General features: G+C 46.4%; 2 protein-coding genes across 24 annotated transcripts in view; one reads left to right on the forward strand and one right to left on the reverse strand.

The window, feature by feature from the left end:
- Positions 1–4,411, forward strand: part of DNM1 (dynamin 1) — a 66,403-nt gene extending 61,992 nt beyond the window's left edge. For 9 of the 19 annotated variants that reach the window (XR_007207805.1, XM_048325238.1, XM_048325236.1 and 6 more), the window contains one exon: positions 2,356–3,443. Coding sequence is in view for 10 of the 19 variants with exons in the window: in XM_048325238.1 (XP_048181195.1) it covers positions 2,356–2,428 (73 nt within the window). In the remaining 9 variants the exon portion in view is untranslated. Of the gene's footprint in view, positions 1–2,355; positions 3,444–3,738 lie in introns of those variants that run through there. The other 10 variants (XR_007207806.1, XR_007207808.1, XM_048325237.1 and 7 more) reach the window with 4 other exon arrangements.
- Positions 4,412–6,071: 1,660 nt separating this feature from the next.
- GOLGA2 (golgin A2) lies at positions 6,072–25,162 on the reverse strand. Of its 5 annotated transcripts, none has more exons than XM_048325224.1 (28): positions 25,061–25,162; positions 23,716–23,838; positions 23,292–23,372; positions 19,833–19,967; positions 19,206–19,249; positions 19,018–19,081; positions 18,499–18,558; positions 17,942–18,022; positions 16,178–16,216; positions 15,612–15,674; positions 15,280–15,373; positions 14,525–14,631; positions 13,931–13,989; positions 13,573–13,714; positions 12,470–12,559; positions 12,199–12,306; positions 12,015–12,102; positions 11,174–11,517; positions 10,222–10,335; positions 9,718–9,942; positions 9,385–9,484; positions 9,226–9,305; positions 8,504–8,657; positions 8,296–8,363; positions 7,919–8,021; positions 7,560–7,666; positions 7,221–7,389; positions 6,072–7,117 (listed from the first exon to the last, which is right to left on the reverse strand). In XM_048325224.1, the coding sequence occupies exons 1-28, from the start codon at positions 25,106–25,108 to the stop codon at positions 6,867–6,869; spliced, it is 3,141 nt and encodes a 1,046-aa protein (XP_048181181.1). In that variant the 5' UTR covers positions 25,109–25,162; the 3' UTR covers positions 6,072–6,866. The 5 variants fall into 5 exon arrangements, with proteins under 5 accessions (XP_048181181.1, XP_048181180.1, XP_048181183.1 ...); XM_048325223.1 differs by having other exon boundaries at positions 11,174–11,520; XM_048325226.1 differs by lacking the exon at positions 23,292–23,372 and having other exon boundaries at positions 11,174–11,520.
- Positions 25,163–25,421: the final 259 nt, after the last annotated feature.

The following is a 25,421-nucleotide window of genomic DNA, read 5'->3' on the forward strand; positions in this document are numbered from 1 at the left end:
TCTTCCATCTCATGTACTGGAGACAGCCACAGGCTTCCCTGTGAGCAAAACTTTGTTCCTTGTCCTGACAGAGAAAAGTGTCTTTTCGGTGATGTAAAAAGGCTTGACTAGCAATGTAGTCAGACTGAAGCAGCATTTGGGGGGTAAATGCTGCCTGAGAGATTTCTCTGTCCCTTTTAGTGCTGGGAAACAGTTTGCAGCCTTTTCTAGTCTTACCAGGCAGATTCTGTAAGCATCTCCAGCAAACCTCAACAGAAAGAGCTTATAAATTTAAAAAGTGACAGTCCCACACCCTAAAATGCTTTGAATGCTGAGAGAAATAAGTCTGCAAAAATCAGTCATAGTACATTACAAAGAAGTAGCCCATCTACCTGTGAATTACTTGTGCTCCTTTCAGCCCTATTTATCCTGCTAGGGTCAAGTGGCCACTCTTGCCAGAACACTTTACTTACTCTGGTGGTTTCAAGCATCCTTTTCATGTAAGCCCTCAGAGGCTTTTAGCACAACCTTTGCAAACTCCTGAAATGCAAACAGTCCTTCAACCTTCTCAAAAAATGCCTTCTAACACGTGATGGTGCAACAGCATCTCACTAAAGGCTGAGCTGAAGTTCTGTAGGGTTTTAATTCTGGTCCTGTTGCTGTTCCAATGATGGTAGAAGCCACCAAAGGGTTGGTGTGGCTGCATTTACACTGTGGGCACCCTTAGAGATAATGCACAGATCCACGTGCCATGAAGCTCAGGGTCACAGATTCCCCAGTTGTAACATCCTGTTGCAATTTTTACTTCTGAGCAACAGTATTATTTGAGCATCCTTCCAAGGTAATTGTAATTTCTGGGCTAGCTCAATCCCATAGTTATTTTCTGTACAAGAGCAGTACAGTAACTTGACTGCCATGCTGACAGTGGGGGCTTGCATTGGTGTTTTCAGTCAAGGAGATAACATTTAGAAGTGCTTTTACTCTCTGAAGCTTTTTTATGTATCATTTCCCAAGGCAAGGAACAAGTGGTTGTAATTGTTTTGAGATCTGGGGCTTAATAGATCTGGAGCAGTAAGTTCTGCTGAGGTTTAATAAACAGGACTGGAGAGTTGCTCTGGTTTATTTGCTAAATGAGGGAACTTGCCCTGATTTATAGGAGTGTAACTTCTCTTGTGCCAGTATGATTACAGACCACTGGTACAAATATCCTCCTCTGCCCGTCTTCTCTCCCTCCCCTCAGCCAGTGTGTCAGGAGAGGGCCTTCATTTCTAGCAGTGAGTTGATTCTCTGTAATCTAAATCTTGTCAGTTTGGGATTATTGAGGTATTAATTCTGTGACACCTGGTCCCATATGATCAGTGCAAGGGTTTCCCCTCCATTTGGTCTACATGCTGTTGGCTTTGCACTTTGCATTTCAGGCAGTTTGGACCTTAAAACTACTCTGACTTGGTACATAATAAATAACAATTTAGTTATCTTAAGGAAACATCAGCAAGATGCAGTTGAGGTCACAGACACTGCACGGAGCATGCTTTAAAGGAAAAACACAGATTGGACTCAGTCTTACAGAACATATTTCTGTTTATAGCCTTCTTACAGCCTGTAGTCTGGAACTGAAGTGATATTTCAAGTAAAGAGCTGAGAGACATGTCAGGGGTGTTGTCTTGTATTTTTTGTTGTGGTTTTTTTTCCCCCCAGTCCGTTACAGGAAGGAGATTCTAGAACACTTAATCCATGCAGAGGGCAAACACATTGCTGCCCATTTACATAGCTAAAGTATCAGCAAAAGAGTTGGAACAGAATGGAGTAGGAGTAGCCAAAGTTCCTTTTATTGACGTAGAAGCTGCATTTGCTGTGCACCAGAACTGGAAAACTGAAAGCCCTAAGCTTGCCCCTGACATCCAAGATCAGTCTCATGTCAGAATAGGGAATCTCAGGCTTGCAGTAGCCTCGAGGCCAGGGGAAGAAGGTGCTCCTCCAAATCAGCCAAGAGCCTCTGGCAGCAGCGCGTCTCAGAGGACCCCATCCATGCTGTGTGACTGTCATGTGCTTGATACAGGAGCTCACTGTTGTCCATGCTTCTCCACTCATCCCAGAGCCAGGGCACTTACTGGCAGTAAATCTCTGCACTTCCAAATTTCAGAGGGAAGTAAAACTGGCAGTCCAGGGTGATCTGTGCTGTGCAGAAAGGCCAGTGTGAGGCCGAATAGAAGCCCGTGAGCCTTGTTTGTGGAGCTGCACTCTGGGGGGTTTGTGCCTCAGGTTGGATTCTTTTGCTGGCTCAGGCGAGGTGGAGAAGCATGTGTGGTTGTGACTGCAATTGCTGTGCTAACCACAGTGTGTGTTCTCTTGTTTTTGTTTCCTGCTTTTTCACAGCAGAAGGGGCCCCGCCTCACCTACTCGACCTACCATAATCCGACCGGCTGAACCGTCCCTCTTAGATTTATAACTTGAGGCTGTAGACAGCTGGCAACGAGTGCCGTGCTGGCAGCTTCCCCATTCCACCCTCCCTTCCACTGCCACAGTCACTCCTCTCATCCATCCCACATCCCTGCCTCCCACCACCCCTCCCCAGTGTGTCGTAAAACTCTAGCCTAGTGATCGAGCTCTTTGTCTTCGCTCGTGCGTCCTGTATTGCTTTGTGAGCATAGAGTAGCCTTCATTCAGTGGCATGGATCCCTGAAGTACACAGGCTCCTCGGAGAGACCAGCCACAGGGACATCCTTAGGTCCAAGTGGTGGTTGTCCGTCCGGTGATTCCATCTGCCTGGTCTAGCCTGGATAAGTGTCCTGCCTGCACCAGTTAGCTGAAGCACCCAGGACTGAGCTGTAGCTGTTTTCTTTCCTTGTAGTTCAAGACAAAAGCGTGGCTTAGCAAAAATCTACTGTCAAAACACCCATTAGGAAGAGATTAAATGTCCTGTGTATTAGGTTGACTTCTAAGGTGCAAAAATTTCATGTTGGGAACAGTGCAATCAACTTCATATCAAAGTGAGGCAGGAGGATCAGTAAAGGGGGGAATCAATGGATCAGCCCAGTCCTGCCAGAGTGAAGTCTGAGGTAGTGCACGCATATCAGCGTGCAGGGAGCTCATGGGACCTGCTCACACTCGGCTCCCAGAGCCGGGCCATTCCTGCTGGGGACACACTGGCTCCTGCCAGCAGTTGTCTTGCATCACAATTTTTGGCTGACTTTCCTGAACCCAGCAGGGCGAGGGGAATAGACATGCTGCTCCCCTCTTGCAAATGGACAGCCACATGTTTCAGGGAGTTTGCTGTGTGGTGTTTTGTTGAAAATATTTCTGCTTTGAACTAAGCACATCTTTCAGTGTTTTTGGGGTACTGTGGTGACTTCTTCCGTAGCCTTTTCTTGCATGTGGATGGTACGTGTTTGGGGAAACTTGTAACCGTTGTTGATCACAACTCATCTTAAGGTTTGGTTTTTACTTTTCATGCTACATGTATTGAAAAAAAAAAAAAAAAAGACTTGAGAATTAAAAAATATATCAACCCTGTACATCTCAGATGTCATGTCTCTACCAGAGCTAAATGAGCCACCTGTGTTGCAGGCTGTCCTCCAGGCCTGATTCATGTTGCAGTTCTCTCATTTCAGTGCTATTACTCTTAATTTCTGTTGTGGATCCTCTATTGTTCTGATGCCAGTTCCTTTCTGCATTTTAACTATTGTTTTACTACTTCTCCCCCCTTTCCTTCCCTTTCCCTTTTCCTTTTTCTTTGTTTTTCTTGTCTTTAACCTCCAGCCGGCCGGGTAAGGCCAGTCCCGCCCGCCCGGAGAGTCCAAAACCACCATTTGACATGTAGGCCTGCTCCCTCTGAGACTCTTTGCCTGCCTCTTAGCTGTTCTGTCCTGGAATGGTCTGACTCAAACCTCACACATGGCTTGTTTTGTTTGTTTGTAATTTGTGACATACACATATCAGATGTGATTGTAGTGAAACCGTTTTTGGGGGTTTTTTTTGTTGTTTTTTTTTTTTTCCCAGCTGCTTAAAGGAGTTAAACAAGTATATTGTAGTAATGAGAAACATATCTTTACTGTTATAAATATCTATAAATATATATATAAGATGAAAAATCTATATATGTCCAGGTGTTAAAAGCCATTTGTGCTTCCATGTGAATTTTAGGAAATACTTAAGTAGGAAAAGAATATCTATATACATATATATATACACACACATCCAAAAAGTTAACCAAATCCCAATGTTGAGTTTTTGAGCTAATTGTTAAATTCTCTGCTGTGTGCAGTTGGGTTATTGTATTACCCCAGACTTGTGGGTGAACTGTCTCAGTGCTGGTAGTAGCTGTGATGCAGTTTGTGATCTACCTGTCACTTGTTTATTGGATGAAATAAACTCTCATTTCTGTATAATGAAGGTCTCCATGACTAGAATAAAACCATCTCTCTTTCTCTTGCTTTTTCTCTGGGTGGTTTTCAAGCTGTGTTTTATTATAACCTGATATTTTCATCCCACAGAGTTAACAAGCTGTACATCCAATCAGGGGCTGATAGGGAAGGTGAAGCAGATCTGCATCAGCACTGAGTGTCCAGGAGCTGCAGTAGAGTGAAACAGCTTGTCAGGTGCAGAAAGGTAAATCCCTGTGCAGAAGAAATTGTGTAGAGGTGCTTCAGATGTGGGGCATACAGAAGGGGGGAGTTTGCACATGAATTGCTTCTTAAAAGGGATTTTTGCCTATGCTGCTTGTGGAGCACAGCAAGTGGATGTTGAGTAAAGGTGAGGTCAGGGAATCACTCCTGAAAGGGGTCAGGGCAAAAAATTAATCTGAAGCTGGGGTCTGGATGTGAAATGCTAGCCAAGAGCCACCTCTCAGGCTTGTCAGCAGTCTGTACAGAAAACATTCATGATAGCTCAGTGAAAAGGGTATATAGCACTGTCAGGGCATGTGCTTTCAATAAAAAATTCATTCTTCTCTTTTTCTGGCCAAAGTTCAAGGTGATCTGTGCAGAAGAAATACCTCTAGTCAGTGCTCCTCTGAATAAGTTTATTCAGAAAGCAAATTCGTAAGAGGGTTAAGTCACCTCTGCAACAGATCAGAGACCTTCTTCACTGGTCTCGTCTCCTTCACAGTTCTAGAGTAAACACCCAATAAATATTTATTCCATTTACAATAATGCTCTGTATTAAATCATGGCCCTTTCCCTATTAATTATGTTACAGATTCATGAATAGCCTGAGCAGGCAATAAACACTGAACAGGCTTAGTCTCTCTTCAAGGAATATACACCATTTTACACAGATACAGTATGTATGTACCTCATGCTCTGGGGAGCTGGGAAGCCCAACACTTGTGCTGAGGGGAGACTGACACTACTCATGCTATTTAAATGAAACAAGTTCAAAAACCAGCTTCCCCTGGGGGCTCACAGGAAAGCATTGATTGGGCTGTGTGTCCCTTTTTTTCAATTGTATTTGGAAATATCAAGGTAGGAACCATTTAAAAAAACCAACCCACACATGATCTGCCTTTGCCAGTAAAAGAAAAGCTCTGTGCTATGCTGGTGTAAAGCTTCACCAACTTGGACATGAAGAAATGAACCATCTCTCCTGTTGAACAGACACAAATCTGTGTCCCTGTGCTTGCATCTCATATCTCGTCAGGTTAACAGGGAGGCAAGCTGATGCTGCTTCAGGCACCAGCCCAAATTCCTGTGTTTGATCACACAGCTCCGATGATCAGGTCCCTTTAACCTCCCCTGTGGTTTCCCTCCAAACTCCACTGTTGACACCACCCATCCTAAGAACAGGCAGTTCATGCCTGAAGGCAGATTCATTTGCAGGGTATCCACATGTATTTCACCACTTCCACAGCCAGGAGATTTGTTTTGCTGCTGTTTCAGGGAGTGCTCTCCTCCCTCCATGTTCTGTTTGCTCCTTAGAATCAGGGCTATGGCTTCAAGGCAGGGCCAGGTACTACCACACTTGCTGCTGTATGTCCCAGGACCTTAAACATGGGCTGTAGGATCTTGGTTTCCACTCATCTCCTGCACTCCTTACTAAAATGGGAGAAGAGGAAAGATCAGGGATGGAGAACTAGAATCCCTAAAGTCCAGAAATTCAAAACGAAGCATGTTTATTAAGTGGTTTCCTTTTACTTATTTCTCCCATTTCTTAAAATAAATAAAACCTTCAGACACATACAAGTGAAACACATCATCCTTCAAAGTGCAGTTACATTTCCATCCCACTCCCAAGAATCACATAAAGCTTTGTCAAGTAACCAAAAGACCCCTCAAGGCTCCCATCAGTCCCTTCCCCTGGCAATGAGAACAGACAGGGCTGTGCTGCCAAGGAGCTGCTTGCTGGGGGCCTGTTCTGAAATACAGGTGCAAGAGGCAGGGCTGCAGCCGGGAGGGAGAGTTTAGGATACGTAGTATGAAAACAAACCCAACCTGTTGAGAGTCCAAAGAGTCCATTACCAGAACAGTTAGTTACTTTGGGAGCCCTGGAAGGAACTGAGCTGATGACAGGCATGAGTGATGGATCAGAACCGTGTGAAGCTGCTGTGACAGCAGAATCTGGGACAAGGGATTAAGTCATTTTGCCCAAAGTCATGGACTCCCTTTGCCCCCAGTCTGGGCCTGGCCTAGGTGATGTGCCAGCACCCAGCACCAGCTGCCTCCCAGGATGAGTTAAGAGTCTGCCTGTACTCCAAGCACACCAAGTAACAGAGAAAAGAGAAAGAGAAGATGAGGTCTGATGCTTGAGTTCCATCTGATACAATCTCTCTTTACTGATGTCTTTAGGAATCTGTTCTCACCAGGGGCACTGAGCAGAGGTATGGGCACATACAAGTCCATCAAGTCCTTTCAGGCCCGTAGAAAGTTGCTATCAGTAAGATTTAGCACCACTTAAACCACCATGATTTTGACCTCATCGTTCTCATCAGCACGGTAGAAGAAGGGAATGCACGGGTTTTCCAGCAGGGAGCCCAGCCTCTCCTGAGGGTTCTGGATTTCTCTGAGAAGCTGCATTATTTGCTTTGCCGTGGGGTCTTCTTGGTTTGGCTGAGAAGCTTTACTGTCAACAGGGGGGAAACCGGATTGGTGAAGAACAGCAGCCTCTTGTTCTGCTTCATCTGACAGATTGACCTCTCGTAACCCTGCAAGGAGCACAGACAAGGCAGGCAGGTAACTCCTCCCGTCCACACACCAGGCTGAGACCTGTGCTCCCCCTGCACAGAGCTTGTCCTGGCTGCAGCTTACCTGCTCCATCGGTGGCGTTCAGCTCCATGCGCCTCTCTGCTGGAAGCACACCTTCAGGCTGGCTTGCCAACAACTCTGGGTTCTGAGCAGCTGCTACGTACTTGCTGTACCATTCATTTCTTTCCCTGACCAGGCGCATCACTAAGTCCTGCAGTTCCAGTAGTTTCATCTGCACCAAAGTAAAGGAAAGCCTGTGAAACACGCACACAAACATGCCACTGCAGTTTGCGGCCCTATTCCTGTCACAAAATTAGCAAACAAACGCACAAAGGTTTGCACTCTGAAAGTGCTCCCCAGGCCCACCCTGGCTGGAATAGTACCACAGAAAGGATTCCTTGCCTTCATCTCTTCCTTATCCTGAGCCAACCTGCTGATATACTCCTCCTTCTCCTGGTGCCGCTGTTTGAGGATAGCCCTTTGACTCTGGTAGAGTGCAATGTACTCCCCTGGAACACAAGAGAAGCCTCAGGAGTGTCTGCAAGATTGGGGTACAAGCCCTGTAGTGAAGTACGAGGCATGAGGACCCAGGAAATCCAGCCCTGGAGTGGAGACCTAGCCCAGATACGCAGCAGTAGGAGACATGAAGGGCTTGGTAGTTTGAGGGCTCCAGCTCCAAAAGCTGTTTGGGGACCTTCTGCTCCCCACATAAATAAGGCACTGAGCAAGCTCTAGCCTGTGCTGGTGTTGCCTAAACATACCAATGGTGTCAGTCTCTCCAGACAGCTGGATGCAGCGGTGCTCCAGCTCCTCCAGACGCTCCTTCATATCAGCCTTCTCACGCATCAGCTCTGTGAAACGCAACTGAACACACAAAGTGGGGGTGGTCACCTGGGCTGCTCATGTACAGACAACACCTGTGCTAAAGGTAACACCCCTGTGACACTGGTCTGAGCCTGGGGAACAAATCCTGCTCCTTTACAACCAAGCAGTGGGCAAGCTTTTTAGGATGGAGCTTCTTACTGTGGAACATCTGCTGCTTATTCCCCTACAACCTGTTTGTGTTGTGTCTGACACTGGATCCAAGTCTGGCTGAACAGTGTAGTAGAGCTGAAACAACATGAGATGCTTTGCTTACCTGTAGCTTGTCCATGGCAGTTTTCAAAGCCTCATGAACCTCCACTGGAACAGTATCCATAATGGAGCCTGGAAGGGATGTGTGCAATTTACAGTTTCTCTTGGGGCAGGACACACTCACAGACCCAAAGGTCTGTCTCAGAGCAGCCACGGCCAGCTGGCCCAGCACCTCATGGTCACACTGTCCCCAAACTGTGCCGAGATTTTACCTCCATCCAGTGTGATGTGATGTTGCTGCTCCTGCCTAAGAGCTGCAATTTGCTGCAGGAGGGTTCTGCGCTGCTGCTTCTGAGCAGCCAGCTGCTTCCTCAGATCTTGTCGCTCCTGCTCCACTTGGTACATGGCAGAGGTCACAAAAGTAACCTAAGAAGAATTTCAGAGTGTGGACATTAGTGCTTCCCCTGTGTTCAGCAGGATCTATGGTGCATCTCAGGACAGAGTAACAGTTTACCCCGTTTTATTTATGGGTGTGAAACCAAGAACTATGTGACTGCCCTGTTACTAAGCCAGGCAGCAGCTACTGCCTCTTCTCGCTCCCAATCAGTGCAGGTTAAAAACTGGGTCCCTTGAGAGCTGCTTGACTGCAGTAATATGACTGTACTTGCAGATAAATCTTGTAGATATTTGACACCATTTCCAAATTGCCTTCCAAGCTAAAGAGACCATCATCATCAAAGCCCCATTAAAGAGCTGCTCTGCCAGCTGAGTTATCATAAGGAAACCACTGCCAGACTTCCAACCTGTTTTGCAGGGATGCTGCAGAAGTCTGGGCTTCTTGCTGCTGTGCACAAGGAACTTTTGCATTTCCCTCATGACTGCACTCAGCTGGTAGGATAACAGCTGATAAATGTCTCTGCAATTTAACTGGTTTCTTTTTCTAGATATTTGCTTAGAACTAAAACCAAAGGCTTTTCTATCCATTAAGACTCACCATTTCTTCATGGCTTTCAAACTTCTCTGGGATCACAAGTGAAGGTTTTTGGATTTCTTCAGTCACTGCTTCATCACCTTCTGTAAAAGGAGGACGGTGAACAAGGAGGCAATGCTGCAGAGAATCCAGCTCTGCCTCCTCCCTGATACAGCCACTCACCCTCCAGTTGGTGCAAAATTCTGCCATCCATTTCTGCTGCTAGCTGACTGATCTGGGCCTGCAGCTCTTTGTTCTCTCTGGCTACAGCTTCTAGACTTTCCTGCAAGGGAGAAGCAGAGGATCACAAAAACCTGCACAAGCCAGACTGCTAACACTCACTCCAGACAGTAGCACCACACACACAAACATACAAGCAGTACTTCAGCTCCAGACAGGTATCACTCGTAGGGCACAGGGTGTAATCTCAGCATCACAGAACAGCCCAGGGTGGAAGGGACTGGCCAAATCTCTCGCTCAATGATTACCTCCCATCTTGTCCCTTTTTACTGTTACCTTGGTCTGCTGCAGCTCTTTCAGGTGCATTTCCACTGTCACCTTCCCCTGGACCTCCTCATGCTGCAGGCGGTCCATGAGCTGTGTCTGAAGCAGGAATTGCTTGTGCAGTTCATCCTTCTCAGCAGCGAGCTGCTGGAAGGCCAGGGCGTACTGCTGCAGGTGGCTGTAGCACTGGTCCCGCTGCTCCTGCAGGCCACGGGCCTCCTGTGTCTTCAGCTCCAGCTGAGAGAACAAGACCAAACCACCACATCAAACCCTTTCTGCCTGAAAAGCTGATCCGTGTGACATGATCCAAACTGTCAACCATTGCCCCAAAGCCACCAACCAGGCAGGCAGCCACCATCTGCCCCCATATGCTGGTCTCCCACATCAGGCAGCAGATGATAGGAGAAGGCTCCCAGCTGGATCTTTACAATATCCATTTCCATGCTTACATCAGTGTCTGGGAAGTTGCCAGCAATTTGCACAATCCAGCCCTGCCATTCCACTGCTGGTGCTCACCGTCTCTTTGAGCTCCCCCAGGTTCTCCTGCAGCTGCCCAAGCTTCTTGGCCAGCTCTTTCTTTACGTATTGCTCTGACTGTAGGGCACTTGTAACCTCCATGTTTTCATTTGTCTGCAAGACAAACATGACTGTGTAAGGAAACTGCCCCAGCCACCATGGAACAGGCTCTCAATAAAACACGTTAGTTCCCAGTACAACAGGGTGCCATCCCTTGTGTTTTTCTGAACTGTAACTGAGGGCCATAAATTGACTGTTTAGGACAGTAAATAACTTACAGAAAGGTTCAGAAGATGGGAGAAGAGCAAGGAAAGAGGCAGGGGAATCAGTGCTGGGACAGTGCCAAGAGGCCTGGTACATCATGCAGCCTGTCAGCTCCAAAGCAGATGGGTGGTATGAATATCCCAAAGAGAGCCACAGACATTCAAAAACAAGGAGTTCAAAAAGGACTAAAGAAAAAAAAAAATCAACAGCTAGACCATGTGTCAGTCTGCTAGGGCCCCAGAGGGGAAGGTGTTACATTGAAAGAAGCAAAGCAAGAGTAAGCCAAGTAAGGAGTAAGTAAGAGCTCCAGGATAGGTAAGAATGACAGCAGCAGGAGAGAATACTGTTGAGAACTTCCTGATGGGCAAATATAGGGAACAGGAAATGGATATCTTCAGGTAAAAGGGCAGGAGGAATACCCAGGGACAGAAACAGCCTGACTGGCAGGGAATGAGAAGGAAAAGGAAACAGTTCTGGACAAAGATATTGGTTTATCTGCTAGAGCACCTGAGGGAGTAAGGAACTGGAGGGAACCTCCTGGTATGGCACTATGAATCAGAGGATGGAGCAGCCACAGTCTCAGAGGATAAGAGAGGGATAATGCTGCTGCCAGTTTTTAACATCTGCGCTACAAAAGGATTGCACCAGTGAGGGAAGCAGTGAGAAAAGATGCATGGAAGAGACCTACCAGTTTGACAAACCCATTCTGCAGCTCAGCCAGCTGCTCCTTCAGATCCCGGTTCTGGCTCAGTGCCCTACTGATTGTGGCCTTATCACTCTGCATGTCCTCCAGGATCTGCTGCCTGTCCACAGCCTCCTCGCTGTAGCGCTGCACAGTCTTTTCCAGCTCCAGCAGCCGCTCCTCCTGCTCCCGGTTGAGGTGGCTCAGCTGCTCATTGTCACAGACCTGGGCCTGGTACTGCCCGTGCAGCTCCTCCTTCTCCTGCTGCAGCCGTTGGATCTCCTCCTGCAGACTGAGCTCAGCTGCCGTGGGCCCCGGGGGTGAGGGAAGCTCGATATCCATGGGCTTCACTGCTGAGGAAATGCAGTCAGAAGGGGCTCAGTCACACAGAAAATGGCTGGGTGAGACACATCCCTGCTGGGTACACAAAGCACACCCCAGCCCATACGGCTCTGTGACCCAGAAGAGATCACCAGCTGCAGTATCCAGCACAGCACTGAAAGGAACAAAGAGCAAACCTACCCCAAACCCAAGCATAGCATCCTGCTGTCTGCTGCTGACTCCTTCACAGCCCTAGCAGGAGCATCCTGCCTTCCCAAACTCCTGTGCCAGAGAGGCTGACAGTACAGTCAGGCCAATACTACAGACATAACCAGGCTGCTGGTCCATTCACTGCAAGAGTTCACTTGCTGTTTCCCAGGAGAAGAGGGTTCTTAGGGTCACCTGGTCTCCAGCTGCCTTCCCAGCATCAGACCTACTTGCACCTCCTGTGCAGAAGCATCTGCACAGCAGCACAGAGTTATCCAGCTCCACTCTGCAGTGAGAAGCCCCACCTTGGAAGCCCTACCTGATGTGCTCAACAGCTCTGTAACATTGTCTTCCAGCTCCTGAATTTTGGCCATGTGTTTCTCCTTCTCCTCTGCCATTGTGTGGACCTGCAAGGCCACACAAGTGAAAATTACAACAATGTTCATGGGGCATTTCTTGCTGCCCATGTTTGTCCAGAGCTGGGATGCTGCCCCTGGGGTTACCTGCTCAGAGAGCTGCTGCACCCGCTGCTGCCAAACGCTCCCCTCCTCCCTCAGTTTCTCCACATACTGATCTCTTTCTGCTTGCAGCTGGTGAAGTGACTCTGAGAGCTGTTCAAATCAAAATCAGACAAAATCCTATTGGCTAAATAAATTTGGTTTAAGGGATAAAACTTGAAGAAACCAGTGTTAGTGCAAAGCTCAGACTACATTTTTCTGCCCCACAAGTTTCCTTACGGACATCAAGATTTGGATATTTCATACAACCTCTTACCTGAGCTACCTGGGTTTCTAGGCTCGCCTTCTCCTCCAGAGCCATCTGCAGCTGCTGGTTTGCATCCAGACTCCCTCCCTGGCTTGAGAACTGTTAATAAAAATCAGAAAGCTAAGGCAAAATGTTAATACTCAATTCCTGCACAGCCTTTCCCCTGGGAGTAACCTGCCACATGATCTATGTTGTAACCTTCTATAGTTCTTTAAAGTGCTCCAACTCATAGTGAAGTTCAGTGTGGGAAAAAAAAATAGGGGGATTAAAAACAAAAAGCTGAGATTTTAGTCCTGTAAAACAGGCTGAATTGGGCAGCTCCTCCCTACCAATTTTACATTTACTGTTTTTTTAATTAAGAAAATAGGATTCAATCAAACTTTGGCTCAGAAATTTTGTGCATTTCCAGAGTCTGCACTATACAGCCAGATCAGATAGTATAAAAGCTGTGACCTTAAAAGTTGTCAGACATGTCAGGAATTTAAAGCCAGTGTCTGAAGTATGTCAGTGGACTGAGCAGCAAGGCTGGTTCAGCTGAGGCACAGCACTTTTCCCAGAAGAGCAGCAGTTGGCTTAATTTCAAGGGTAACTTAAGACACAGTCTAGGAATAAAAAAAAGAGCATTTTCTTCCCTCCCAGGCTCAGGGTTACACCAAGCTTGCCCTCTGACCTGCTAACAGCTGGCTCCATGCACTCTTTCCCCAGCTGACTTCAAGCTGCCACTGTCCAATTCACCACCTTCCACTGGTGGGTACAAACACCCCCCCTACTCAGCTCGTTACTCAGTGAGACTGCACAACTGAGTAACCAAAATCCTGAACAGACACAACCAGAACAGTCACTGTATTTCCACATTTCACCCTGTCTCACTGTACAACAGTTTTAGCAGACTAATGCAACATTGCTTTTCAATCAATGTGTGCTTTTCAATCAATTTACAGCTCCAGCTCCCTAGGGAATACAAACTTTCTGTTCCTCTGAGGCCTCACTGAAAGCTTTTTTTCTAGGAGGATGTCTTGATGAGATTGAGCCTTCCTTAAAGCCAGGAGTTAACTCTTGCCCCCTGTCTCAGAAGGAAGTGTAGCAGTGTCATCAGTGTCATTTGCCCTCACCTGTTGAATCATCAGTTCAGCCATTTCCAATTTCTTCTGCAAATCTTCCACATCCAACTTCATAGCTGAGTTCTGGGACACCAGAGAGTGAACCTTCTCTGACAGCTCTGAATTCTGCTGTTTTATTTCCTCACTACTTTTGCTAAAACAAACAAAAAATTAAAGTGGCTCTGGGTCTGCTGATGTCCAGGTCATAAATCTACAAACCAGTGCTTCCTGGCAGCTAGAATCACAGAAACATCACATCTAGTGACTATTTTTTTTAATGGAATATCTGGCTTCCCAAGTCAGCACCTGTGGTCTGTGCCACTTGTAATGTTTTGGGGCTCTTCTGCAGTACTGAGCAGAAGGGACTTACCTTCGTTTGTACAGTTCCAGTTTCAGGTTGTCTCGCTCCTTCACTAACTCTTTATTATGCTGGAGAAAAAGGAAATTACTGAATCGTCTATAGACTTCAAACAAACAAATAAGATATTAAAAAATACTTCATTTCATCTTTAACAGATCAGCTAAAGCAGAGAAAGTCACCACTTTAGCAAAAACCTCAGGACAGGTATGCTTAGAACCTCCTGAATTTGCCAGGAATAAGTCTGCTCAGTCTTTTCAAATGTGATGCTACAAGTATTTCTGCAAACTTCTGGCTTAACATCAATTCTGAAGTGTGTGTTTAATGGAGATTTCTGGGACAAAGTCTCTCTCTTGTGTGGAACTGCCAGACTAATGAAGTGAGGTGCCAAATCTGAAGACACCAACTGGACCGTATGATTTAGTCACAGAAACTTGAATGAAGTTTGCCTTGATCGTGGGGAATACAGGGCTTTACAAGGATAATTAACAAGGTTGATTTCTGCCTCTTCTCCAAGCAGGGACTGCAGACATTGCAGCAGTGTAGTAATAAGCAAACAGCCAAAGGCAGAACTGCTGGTTAAGCATAAACAGAGTTGACTCTTACCTTCTCTGACTGCTTTTGCTGCATGGAGATGGAGGACAAAGTGCGCTCCAGCTCCGAGACCCGCTGGCGAGACGAATGTAAACGGGCAGCAAGGCTTTCAGCTTCTCCTGGACAAGTCAGAGCACAGTCAGTTGAGGCTAGATCACAAAGAGCATTTTGGAACTGGCTGAACAGCACTTTCTACTTTGTCAACAAGCTCTTCAGGCAACACAGAGCTTTGTAAATCAGCAGAGCTGGCTCCACTCCTGGCTCTATATCATTCACTAACAGCCCTGGGAGCACAGCTCTCTCTCTACCTGCCTCACTTTAGAGGCAGATGATGAAACTTCCTTTGCAGAACAATAGACAATATGTTGTCTGGGTTGGTTTTTTTTTTTCCTATTAGAATACATTGCTCAAATTTAGTTCAGAATAAAAGGCGCAGGTAAGACCTAGATTAACATGAAAGCTGTGTGGGAGGCGGGGTGGAAAAGGGGAACAAAGTTTTTAAAGTATCAGAAAGGAACAGTCTGGAGTAGTAACCAGGCCCAAGAGAGGTGACAAGGCTTTAGTGATGCACAAAACAACCTCAACTGCTGTGAGACCAACATGCTCCCATTTGGGGGCAGCTATGATGACAGCAGCAGTGCCAGTGCCAAAGGCTGCTCACGGAGGAGTCGGGGAGTGCTGTGAGCTGGCTGCCAGCAACTGTTCGTGCCTGTGACTTGACACCCACAGTTCAACCACCAGCTTGAGCTGCAGAGACAGTCACGTACCTGATTTCTGCCGTGCAGCTTGCTGAGTATGGCCAAGGGCTGTCTGCAACTCAGATTTCTCAGAAACGAGAATTCCAATAGTCTGGATATGAACCTTTGGGAAAGGAAAATCAGCTCAGTGCAGAACTTCTTTGCTTGCCACTGCAACATCACTGTTGTCACGAAAGGACAATTCAGTAAAGAGCTCTTGCAGTTAAGTACAGTCTGGCTGACACTCGCAGTTTTCCTAAAGGAATGGACTTCTGGCTTCAAGGATAAGGACTATGAGTGCTCAGTAATCCACAAAACAGCAGAAGTCAGGTGATATTACTGTAAGGGAGGCTCTGCCTTACCTGTAACTGTTCCCTCAATGCTGCTTGCTCTTTAGAAAATTTCTGTTCAAACTCCTTCTTTTCCTGTAGAAACAAATAATGCTTGGTCAGCACAAACATGCAGATAGTTAACCCTTGTTTTATGTCAAACTAAAAAAGCAGGAATTCATTGGTACTATTTCTAGCATCTAAATGATACCAGTATTTTTAAAGACACGCTTAATCTTCCATTATTTGAACTACCTAATCGTTTTTCCATCCCAGACCAGCAGTGATAGCAAGTGCAATCATTGCAGCACACACGTGGCAGTGTTGGAATGGAAGCTCCTGGCAAGGACCCAAACTGTAACCTCCTGCCCCCACTGTACTCCTCCAACTTGAGCATTTAAATATTAGCTTTGGTCAAAATAAGAATGCTGCCTGTCAGGCCCAACTCATGAAGTCAAAATATTCAACCTTATGCTACAAATTAAAACTGAAGCTAACACAAGATCACGTACGCTTGTGCCACAATCCACTGTGTTTTCTACTCCTCAGAGAAACAGATACCTATTTCTGTATCTATCAAAAAATAGGACACACTTTACCTTCTCCAGCTGATTCACTGCTTCTTGGTTCTGCTGTTTCTGTGGAAGAAAATTGATGCACCAATATTAAGAGAGAATATTCTCATACTGCTGAAACACATTTTCACTTTGATGAAGTAGGATATACGCCCAGTTAATGCAAAGAGAATTTCCATTTCTGTAGAAGATTAGGAAGTTCATCTTAGCTATTAAAAGTAAGAGATTTGGGGCTCCCTTCACTATTGCATGTGATATGTTTTTCATTGTCCAGTACATTATCACAGTTCTCCCCCAATACCTCTGCTGAAACTCCTCTACGTTCCTATCTGAGCATCCAGCAACTTCAGTTTAAACTTGCAATATCCCACATCTATGCAATTAATCATAGTCAAACTGGTGTGTTAGCAAAAATGCTTTCAATAAAAAATAAATACCTAAATCCCAAACCAAAAGTCCTTTCCTTTAAGTGATTCCTTAGACTTCTATCCCATTAGCAACGGGGCCTCTAAGTCATGCAGTGCCGCACGTACGTTGGCAGGATCCCACCAAGGTGGTATGAGACAGAGCTGAAGCCAGATGCAAGAAAAGGGATAGTTCTGTCCCAGCCAATTTCAGTCTTATGGGTGAAGTACTGGAGAGCTGTGACTGCACAAAGTGCATCTGGAGGTGTGAATGGGACAAAGGCTGCCCCGGCTGCCACCAAACCCTGTTCGCCCTTTGCTACTCTTGTCCCCCTGGCAGTTTTCTCACAGATGCCTCTTAAGTAACTACATAAATAGTATTTTTCCCCTTCCCAAATGATGAATATTGGCCAAGCTGTTTCTTTATTACCATTACTACCTCAGTACATTTTGAAACACAACTGCAGATGGAAGGGTGATGAGGTTTTGATTTTAGCAATGCCAGCACACAACATAACCAGGAAAAGCAAAGGCAAGAGCACAAATGCAGCAAAGGCCCTACAGAGTTCCAGACAAACAGAAAAGCTGGCAAACAATGAGAATCCTAGGTGGGCAACGCACTGTACCTCTGCAGCCCAACTAAAACACAAAATTAAACAGAACAGAACAAAAATAACCCAAAACCAAAAATGAAACAAAAAGAGGGGTCATGGGGTACACTGGGAAATGCTGAACTTTGAGAAAAGTCTAGTTTTAGAGAGGAACAAAATGGGGGAAAGTATTTCACACAAGAAAGGCTCTTTTCAGCCTGGAACAGATCCGCTTAGCTGCATTTCTTGCAGTGTTAAGGCTGAAGGCTGAAAAGCAGCAGCAGGAATCCATGCAGGCCACAGGACAAAGCAGTTCATTCATTGTGCCAAGAGAAGCTGAGGATATGATCAGAAAACAGCCCCAGGCTCTCTTGGACCTATTGCTCCCACTCTGCTGATATATTTAGAACAGCATCACCACCTGCAGAAACAGGTTTTCACACTGCTGCCAGCACCAGAATTCTGTATTTCAAGGATTCAGACCAGGACCAGAAATAGCTGTTTTATCAGGATGCTTATCATCCAGGGACAGTGTGAGGAGATCAACAGAGCACACTTAAATGGAAACAACAAAACTGTTTCTGCTTCCTCAGATGAGCCACCACACTCACAAGTGGCCTTAGGCTTTGATCCTCTCACAGGTTTTCCATCCAGCCCATTTTGTTCCATACAAAGTGCTGTGTAAGCAGCCTTCCTTGTGGCACTATGAGGGAACCCGTAACCTTGCAGACACCCAGAGAGCATGGAGGAGCAGCAAAGACAGCGTCAAACTGGTTGGTTGGATTGTTTCTTACCAATTCCTCTATCTTTGTAACGAGCTGTTTGTTAGTTAGATTGCTGGAATCCAGGGCTACTGCCAGCTCCTGGTAACGTGTCTGACGGGCACATGCATATAGGAGAAAAAGGAAGGAGCAGAAGAGGAGGAGGGAAGGAAAAAAGCAATAATTAAAAAGGACAGAAAAATAAATCATCATCACAGTTTGATATAATCAGATTCTCCAAACAAAACAAAATCTATGGTTTTGACAAAAGCAGCTGGGATGTCAACCTCAGCCATTTCTGCTGAGGCCTCATTTTGACATAAGAGTGAATCAGAAATAAGAACTGCAGTTGCATGGAAGCCAGATTATCCCCCGTCCCCAAACTGGGAACACCTCCAATACCTGCCTCTGACTGTTGTGATCACAACTACTCAATTACAGCCCCAGGTGACACTACACAGTGTCACAATGTGACCTGTGCCTTCAGTTATGCCTCACTAACACTGCTGTAAGCACAGAATCCAAACAAGTGATCAACAGCAGCAATTAAGAAGAAAAATAAAAAACGTGACAGATTGAGAACAACTTACTTCCATTTCCTTAATATTTGTGGAAGAAACAGCATTTTCTCCATTCACATACGATGTAGACTAGAAGTAAATCAAGTAAGTCGGTTTTAGTCCCCAAGGCAACAAATCACTATTAGGTAAGAACCCACTATAACAGTAACACTCCTTATAGCACCTGTCACTTCAAACGACCACACACAGGCACAGAAAACACTTTTCTGGCTCAGGATAGACGCCGGCTGCCCCTGTGACAAGCTGATGTGAATTATTCAGACTGACTTCATATTCTTTTCCACTAAATCAAGAGTACATCTTTCCATGAATACGTACAATTCATTCATCCCACTCTCCTTTTCTTCCTACTGCTGAAATCTTACATTCCTAAACCAGGATTTTTTGCTCCTCAGTGTTTAAATATCACATTGGTTAGAATGGCTGCAGATGTCTCTGAGATTGAAGAGTGTTTCCTTGAGCTGTCTGCTTAAAGTTCCACATCAAACACCAAGAGAATTAATGGGACAAATGGATGAAAAGGAGTACCTGGGAAACCAGGCCATTGAGTTGTTCAGACAACTGACGGAGACCCTCTGTTGACGAGAAAGACCTGGGAACAAAGACCTGGCAATGAAAACCTCTCCCAGAGAGCTGCCCAAATCAGCACAGCATTGGGGCAGGAATAAAACCTTAATTTGTTTGGATCCTGATGCAAAGCCAACACAGACACTCACCTGTTCTCATCCAAAGCATTTTTATGATCCTCAGCTTCATGCATCTGTGGATTAAAGCATAAAAACTTACAAGCCTGTAAAAGATGGGAGTCACACTTACGAATATGTCACTAAGACTTGATTAAACCTGGGCTCCAGTTCCACAGCTCCTGTAATTACTGGCTTCCCAAAGGAAGATGAACTTAAAACTACCAACTCAGCCCTGGCTTACACAATTTTTGAGTGGTGTGAGTCTGGGTTCCCTGGAATAGAGAAACTCAAGTGTAACAGGCTTTATGCCTGCTGTTTTTATTTATCAGGATAATCAACACTTTGCTGAAAAAAACTTCAACTGAATCTTTAATTAGTGGAAGGAAACACAGATTGATTGGACTGGAGACCTGTCTTATTAAGGGTACTTTCTGCTAATGAAATAGGAGAGAAGGGGAAGAAAAACAGCTTCAGAAGCCACAGGGACACGTGTATACTCTCACAGACAGATGATGACTGCATGGAGAGTGAAGAATGTAGTATTTTTAAGAGGAGAAAACCTGAACTAGTCGTATTTATGAGGGTCATCTTTCTCCACACTAATGTGGCATCACTAACCAATATTCAATGGTAGAGCATTGATGATAAGTCACAAACCTGTGTCAGCTGCATGCTCTCAGGAGCAGGCAGAACAGAACCACAACTAGGGAGGCTGTTGCTGTTAGATAGCACAGGGACATCGGGAGCAAGCTGTTCAGCACTACGAGTGGCAACATCACTGTCAAAGTATGCCTGTCACAAAACACAGCACAGGATTACAGCCTTCATGCACAATGAACAAACACACACACCAACACATCACCTTGTGACCTGCCTGTGAAAACCAGACAGATGTGAACAGTCAGTCATTAAGAAACATGTGGAAAGGAACCTGTGTTCTCCCCAGAGCAAAGAGGTGGCTGCATCAACCACAGACAAACACCGTCCCAGAGTGTGTCCTTTCATAGAGGACCAGTGTCCCATAATCCGACTCCCTTTTTTAACACAGGACAATAATGTCACCCAAACTCTTAAGTTCACACACGACATTCACTGCAAAAGATTCACCAAAAATCAAGTAAGGGCAAAGCCAAATGTCACTGCACTTCGAAAAGCACCACCTTCAAGGTGTTCCTGGGGAAAACACAGATCACTGTATGCAAATGAAGATGGAAAAGAACAGGGGAGTGACTACTTGAAAATTGGGTTAGTCAGACTCAAATGCTCTGTCTAAAATTCGATGAAATTTGTGGCATGCCATGACCCACCAGTTTAGAAACAGGGCATTTATGAACAGGCCAGAGGAAGGGTGGCTGGGCGCAGGTCCCTGTGGCCCTGCTGCAGCCATAGATCCCATGACTAGAAGAATCTAAATAGAAAAGAGGAGCACCAAAAGCCTATTTCTGGACAGCAATGCAAGTTCCCACCCAGCCTTTGTGGGAGGATGGATGGCATCTGCAGCCCCCTCTACGAAGCCACACTGCACTGGACTATTTCATCTCCTTGTACAGCACTAGAGCCATAAAGGTCCAGCAGTGCTCTCATGTTTTACAGCAATTTGATTGATTTCATCATCCAGCTCTGGTAAGTCATCACTTAAAAACACAACAAAACAGATGAGATAATCTTTCAGCATTCAGCCCCACCAATACACTGCAGCTCTCTGCAATTCCACCTGGAAGAGTTCCCTCTTACTTCAGTTACTTCCTTCTTGGTAATTCATAGGAAACAAGAAATCTCTCTTTTGGCATTCCCTGTTTACCTGCTCAGCACTTCACTCACTAATCCAGCAGCAAGGTTAAAACAGCAACAGTGAAGGCAGATTTAATGAAGGCAGTAAGTTGGAAGACTACAAAGGGAAGCAGAGTTTTCTCAATTTCTTTTTAGCAGGACAGGTACTGATGCTCTGAAGGAGCAATATATGTTAGGTGCTTATTAGGAAGGTCAGAAACTCCCTCACTTCTTTCAGCTAAAGGCTCTTCACTTTTATCAATCACACGCTCATCAGTATAAACATCAGAGGAACAATGAGGAATTCATTCCCCACTGCATCTCAAAATGATAATTTCTTCTGATCAGAACATTCTTTCTGCCTAATACTTCCAAGATGCAGAAACCAGTAATGTGCCTTAACCACAAGAACTCCTTCCTTCTTTCTTCATAAGGAACAGTTTTGTAATAAACTCTCAAAAACCCCAAAACTATTTGAACAATCAAATTTGTTGGAAACAGAAAGCATTAGAAGCAAAACACTTATATAGAAATTATGCATTGTGACATTCTAATAATGTAGAATAAAAAGTCAGTAATTCTGCTCAGCTTAGCATGTAGTAGGATCCACTTGTTTTCATACAAAGGCTTCTACTTAGCTGGTTTTCCTGTATTTCAGAGCCAAGAAGTGAGAGAGAAGGGAGGGCTCTGCTTCACATGAAACACCAGTGGCAGCAGCTGCTCAGCTGCCAATGATCAGCTTTTCTGCCCTATTAGCATCAAGTTTCTGAACAGCATTTTCCTAACTCAGGATTTTTACAAGACAGCAACCGGAATGAGAAATCTTTCTTTCATTATATATTGCAGTTAAAGATTAGTTTTCAAATAATTCCTAAAACCCCAGGCACAACAATCCAAAAATTCTATAATAGCCAATCAGATCAAACTGTATCTCTGAGGAAAACAGGAAAAAAAAATGGGGAAACAAGAACGAATAGAGTAATAAATTCTCCCTTTGCAGAACATGACTAAGCTGTAGACATATGTAGGCCTTCACTGCAAGGCTAATGTCACCTCAGCAACAGCACTGGACCACCTATCTTCATGTCACCCTCCAATGTGAAACAAGTCTCTTTCTCCAATATTTAACTTACTCTGAGCTTACAAGTATTAACTGAAACCAGTCCCCAGGACAACAGTGACAGTTTAGTCACAACACAAGTTTTCTGAGGCTGGACAGGTACACCCAGCACCCCAAAGCTGGCAGCGTGTCTTCACATCACTCGAGTTCTGCTGGTACAAAACCTACACAACACAGTCCAGCTGGTGGAACTCTGCATGTCAGATGTATTATCACACAAAAGAAAAAAGGATACAAAGGCAATTCACAGGGAATTCCATTCCACCTTGTGGTTTCACTTCATCTGTCAGGCACCCCAGATGATTACTATAGTTATATTTATTGCTGGAGACACATGGATATGCAGTAAATATAAGAGTGAGCTACTTAATGACAACTACGTTGAAACAATGGTAGGGAAATAAGCTACCAAAATGATGCAAGTGAAAATGAAAAGCAGAGCTTCGGTACAACAAAACTGGAAGAACATTCTGGGCTACAAAATTTGACTTCTCTGAGTTCCTATCACAGTTTGGGCCTTATTTTAAATAAACTGACTGTCTGAAAATAAATATTTTTAAAAGGCTGTTTGTTTATGTGTGCTCCTAAACACCTTTCTCTTGCTTCTTGGCATACTTCCTGCCCTTTCCTCTTCAGGATCCTGGGAATGTGAAGACGCTAAAGCCTGGACATGCCTGGCTTTGAAGTATTTGACTTCCTGCCTAAGCATATTTAAACCCCTGGTACTTGCCAGACTGTACATCACCTGTGCCAGCTTCACTGCCTGTCATAAAAGGAGCGGCTGGAATAACCAGCCAGGGCAGCTGCTTGCCTGGAGATGAGCAGAAACGTGCCCTTCAGAAACCAAGCTCCAGGAAACAAAGCAATGACACTCAGAGCAGGAGAAATACAAAATATGGAAACACTACCTCTTCCTAGTGCAGTTTTCCTCAGCTGTTAAATGAGTTTATTGCCTCACCCCAAATTCCCGTTTTCCTCCAAGCTCAGCTGTCTCAAGGCTCACTTTTTGACGTGTTAACTTTGACGCAAACCAGAAGGGAACAAGCACTTAACGAGCAATGGTAACAAAGAGCTCCATGTTAATAAACCAGCAACAAAACTGAAGCAACTGACAATGGATGTGTGAGGAAAAGGCTCCATCCCAGAGATGGAGCTCAGTGTGAACAGAACCCGAAGCATGCGGGAGGGAGAGCGAGTCACTGCAAGGGACACAAGCACTGCCTCACCTTCCTCTTGTCCAATGAGGGTATGGCTACCCCATTGGAGCGGTTAAGGTCTGACACCAGCACCTTCAGAATGTTCTGAATCTACAGGAGGCGAAAGAAAAGGGGAAAGAGAAACGGCTCAGAGAAGAAAAGAGAGGAAACGTCAATCCAAGGCAGCCAAGGAACCAGCCTTGTCCAGCTCATGAGGACCACACACCTCAGCCCAGCAGGTCTGTGCACACCCAGGGCACCATCAGACAGGCTCCATCACCAGCTGCACCTTCCCAAACAGGCAGCTGCCAACTCCTGTAGCACACTTCATACAGCACCTACACCACGCAGCTCTTACCCCAGCACAACCACTTCCCAGCTCCAGTCAGATTGTCCAGAAAACCAAAGAAGAGGGAGGTGACAAATGATTTGGGAGAAAGAATGAGACACTCACATTCTCTGGAGGCTGCTGGTCATCAGTGGTGGGAGTTGCAGGTCTGCTGCCTTCTTTAGTTTTGCGTTTTTTCTTAGTTCCTGCAGTTGCTCCAGGGCTGTTCTTCTGCTGATATTCCTTCAGCTGTGAAGAGAAGAAGAATGTGAAGTCCAAACAGAATATGCCTACTGTAACCCAAAAATCCCTCAAAACCTAACTCCACTGAGTAAAAATACAGATCAAGTGTAAGGACAAGAGAAATGCTCTTCCATTAATTCATCCGTTTGGGGGGAAAACATGAATCAAAATAAGCCCAGAGAAGGCTAAATTAAGACTGAAGTGATGGGTTTATGACATGGGTTGTAAGCATTCAACTTTTGTTTACAGCCAATGCTGTTCGTGGGAAATTATTTGATACTCCATAGTGCAACTACAAGGAGATTGAAAGCAGTGGTTTAGGGGATTTTTAGAGTTTTAAGTAAGAGCAATAAGGCAAAATTAATAAAGGGCAATTAATCCTGCATGCAAAGTGAAAAAGCACTGCCTGCTAGTAAAATGTTCCACTCCATGAAAGATTTTATGAAGGACAGTTGCAATCTCCACAGTAGACACTGCAACAACTGCAAACTAAGGGGAAAACAACCTACAAACACTTTTTAATCGCATCCACTTCGCCCAGGAAGTGCCGGTCTGATAAGATGTAACTCGAATCCCGCCAGGTCTGCCGGCATTTCTGTGCAATTGCTGCACGCCCGAGCCCCAGAGCGGCCGGTCCCGGCAGTTGTTTATACAAATAAGGGCACCCCCGGCCCGCACACCCCGGGCAGGGCACGGCGGGGCAGCAGGGAATGGAGAAGGACGAAGGAGGATCCCATTAGTGGTAGGATTTCAAAATGGAAGCCTGAACTGCTCCAGGACACTTTCCCGTTCCTGTGACTTTGACACAGAAGCGCATCCCGCCAGGACGCAGGCAGCCGGGCCGCCCCGAGGGAAAAAATACGGGGAAAAAACAGGAAAAAAGGGGGGAGGGGGGAAAAAAAAAGGGGCAGGGGGGGTGGGGGGGGGGGGGAGAGACACGACACCCGCACACCAGCCGGGGCAACCCTCACAGCACCGCAGCCACCCAGGCCTGGCCTCGCCCCGCCCGCCGAGAAGGCCGGGCCGCAGCCCTGGACACCCGCGGGCTCCCGGGGCCCCACCGCAGCCCGGCCCGGAGCGAGGGGGCGGCGGCGGCCCAGCCCGCGCCCCTCGGGGGAGGCCGCGCTCGGCCCGGCCCGGGGTCCGGCCCGCACGAGGCCCGCGGAGCGCAGCCGCCCCCAGCCCCGTCATGTCGTATCCCGTCCTGCCCGGACCCCCGGCTCCTCACCTTCTTCTTGGCCGCGGCCAACCGGCTCTGCCTGCTGCCGTCCGCCATGTCTGCCCCGCGCCCGGGCCACGTCAGCCCGCCAGGAGCGGCGGGGGCGGCGGCGGCTCCGCCCCCGGCCGGCCCCGCTCCGCCCCGGGACACCCCGGGGTGACACAGCGGGAGAGCCCGGCCCCTCTGGGACGCCCTCGCCTCGGGACACCCCGGCCCCCGTGTGACACCTGACGCTGTCCTGCTGCTGTAGTGACCCGACAGCTCAGAGCAAATGCCGGGAGGGGCCAGCCCAGCTTCCCTCGCCTTTGCGGGGCGCGTCCCGCACACCCGCCTCACGTTCTGCCCTGTGGTGTCCGACTGCTGCCTCTGA

Source organism: Corvus hawaiiensis, chromosome 21, assembly GCF_020740725.1.
Source record: "Corvus hawaiiensis isolate bCorHaw1 chromosome 21, bCorHaw1.pri.cur, whole genome shotgun sequence".
NCBI classification, from domain to species: Eukaryota; Metazoa; Chordata; class Aves; order Passeriformes; family Corvidae; genus Corvus; species Corvus hawaiiensis.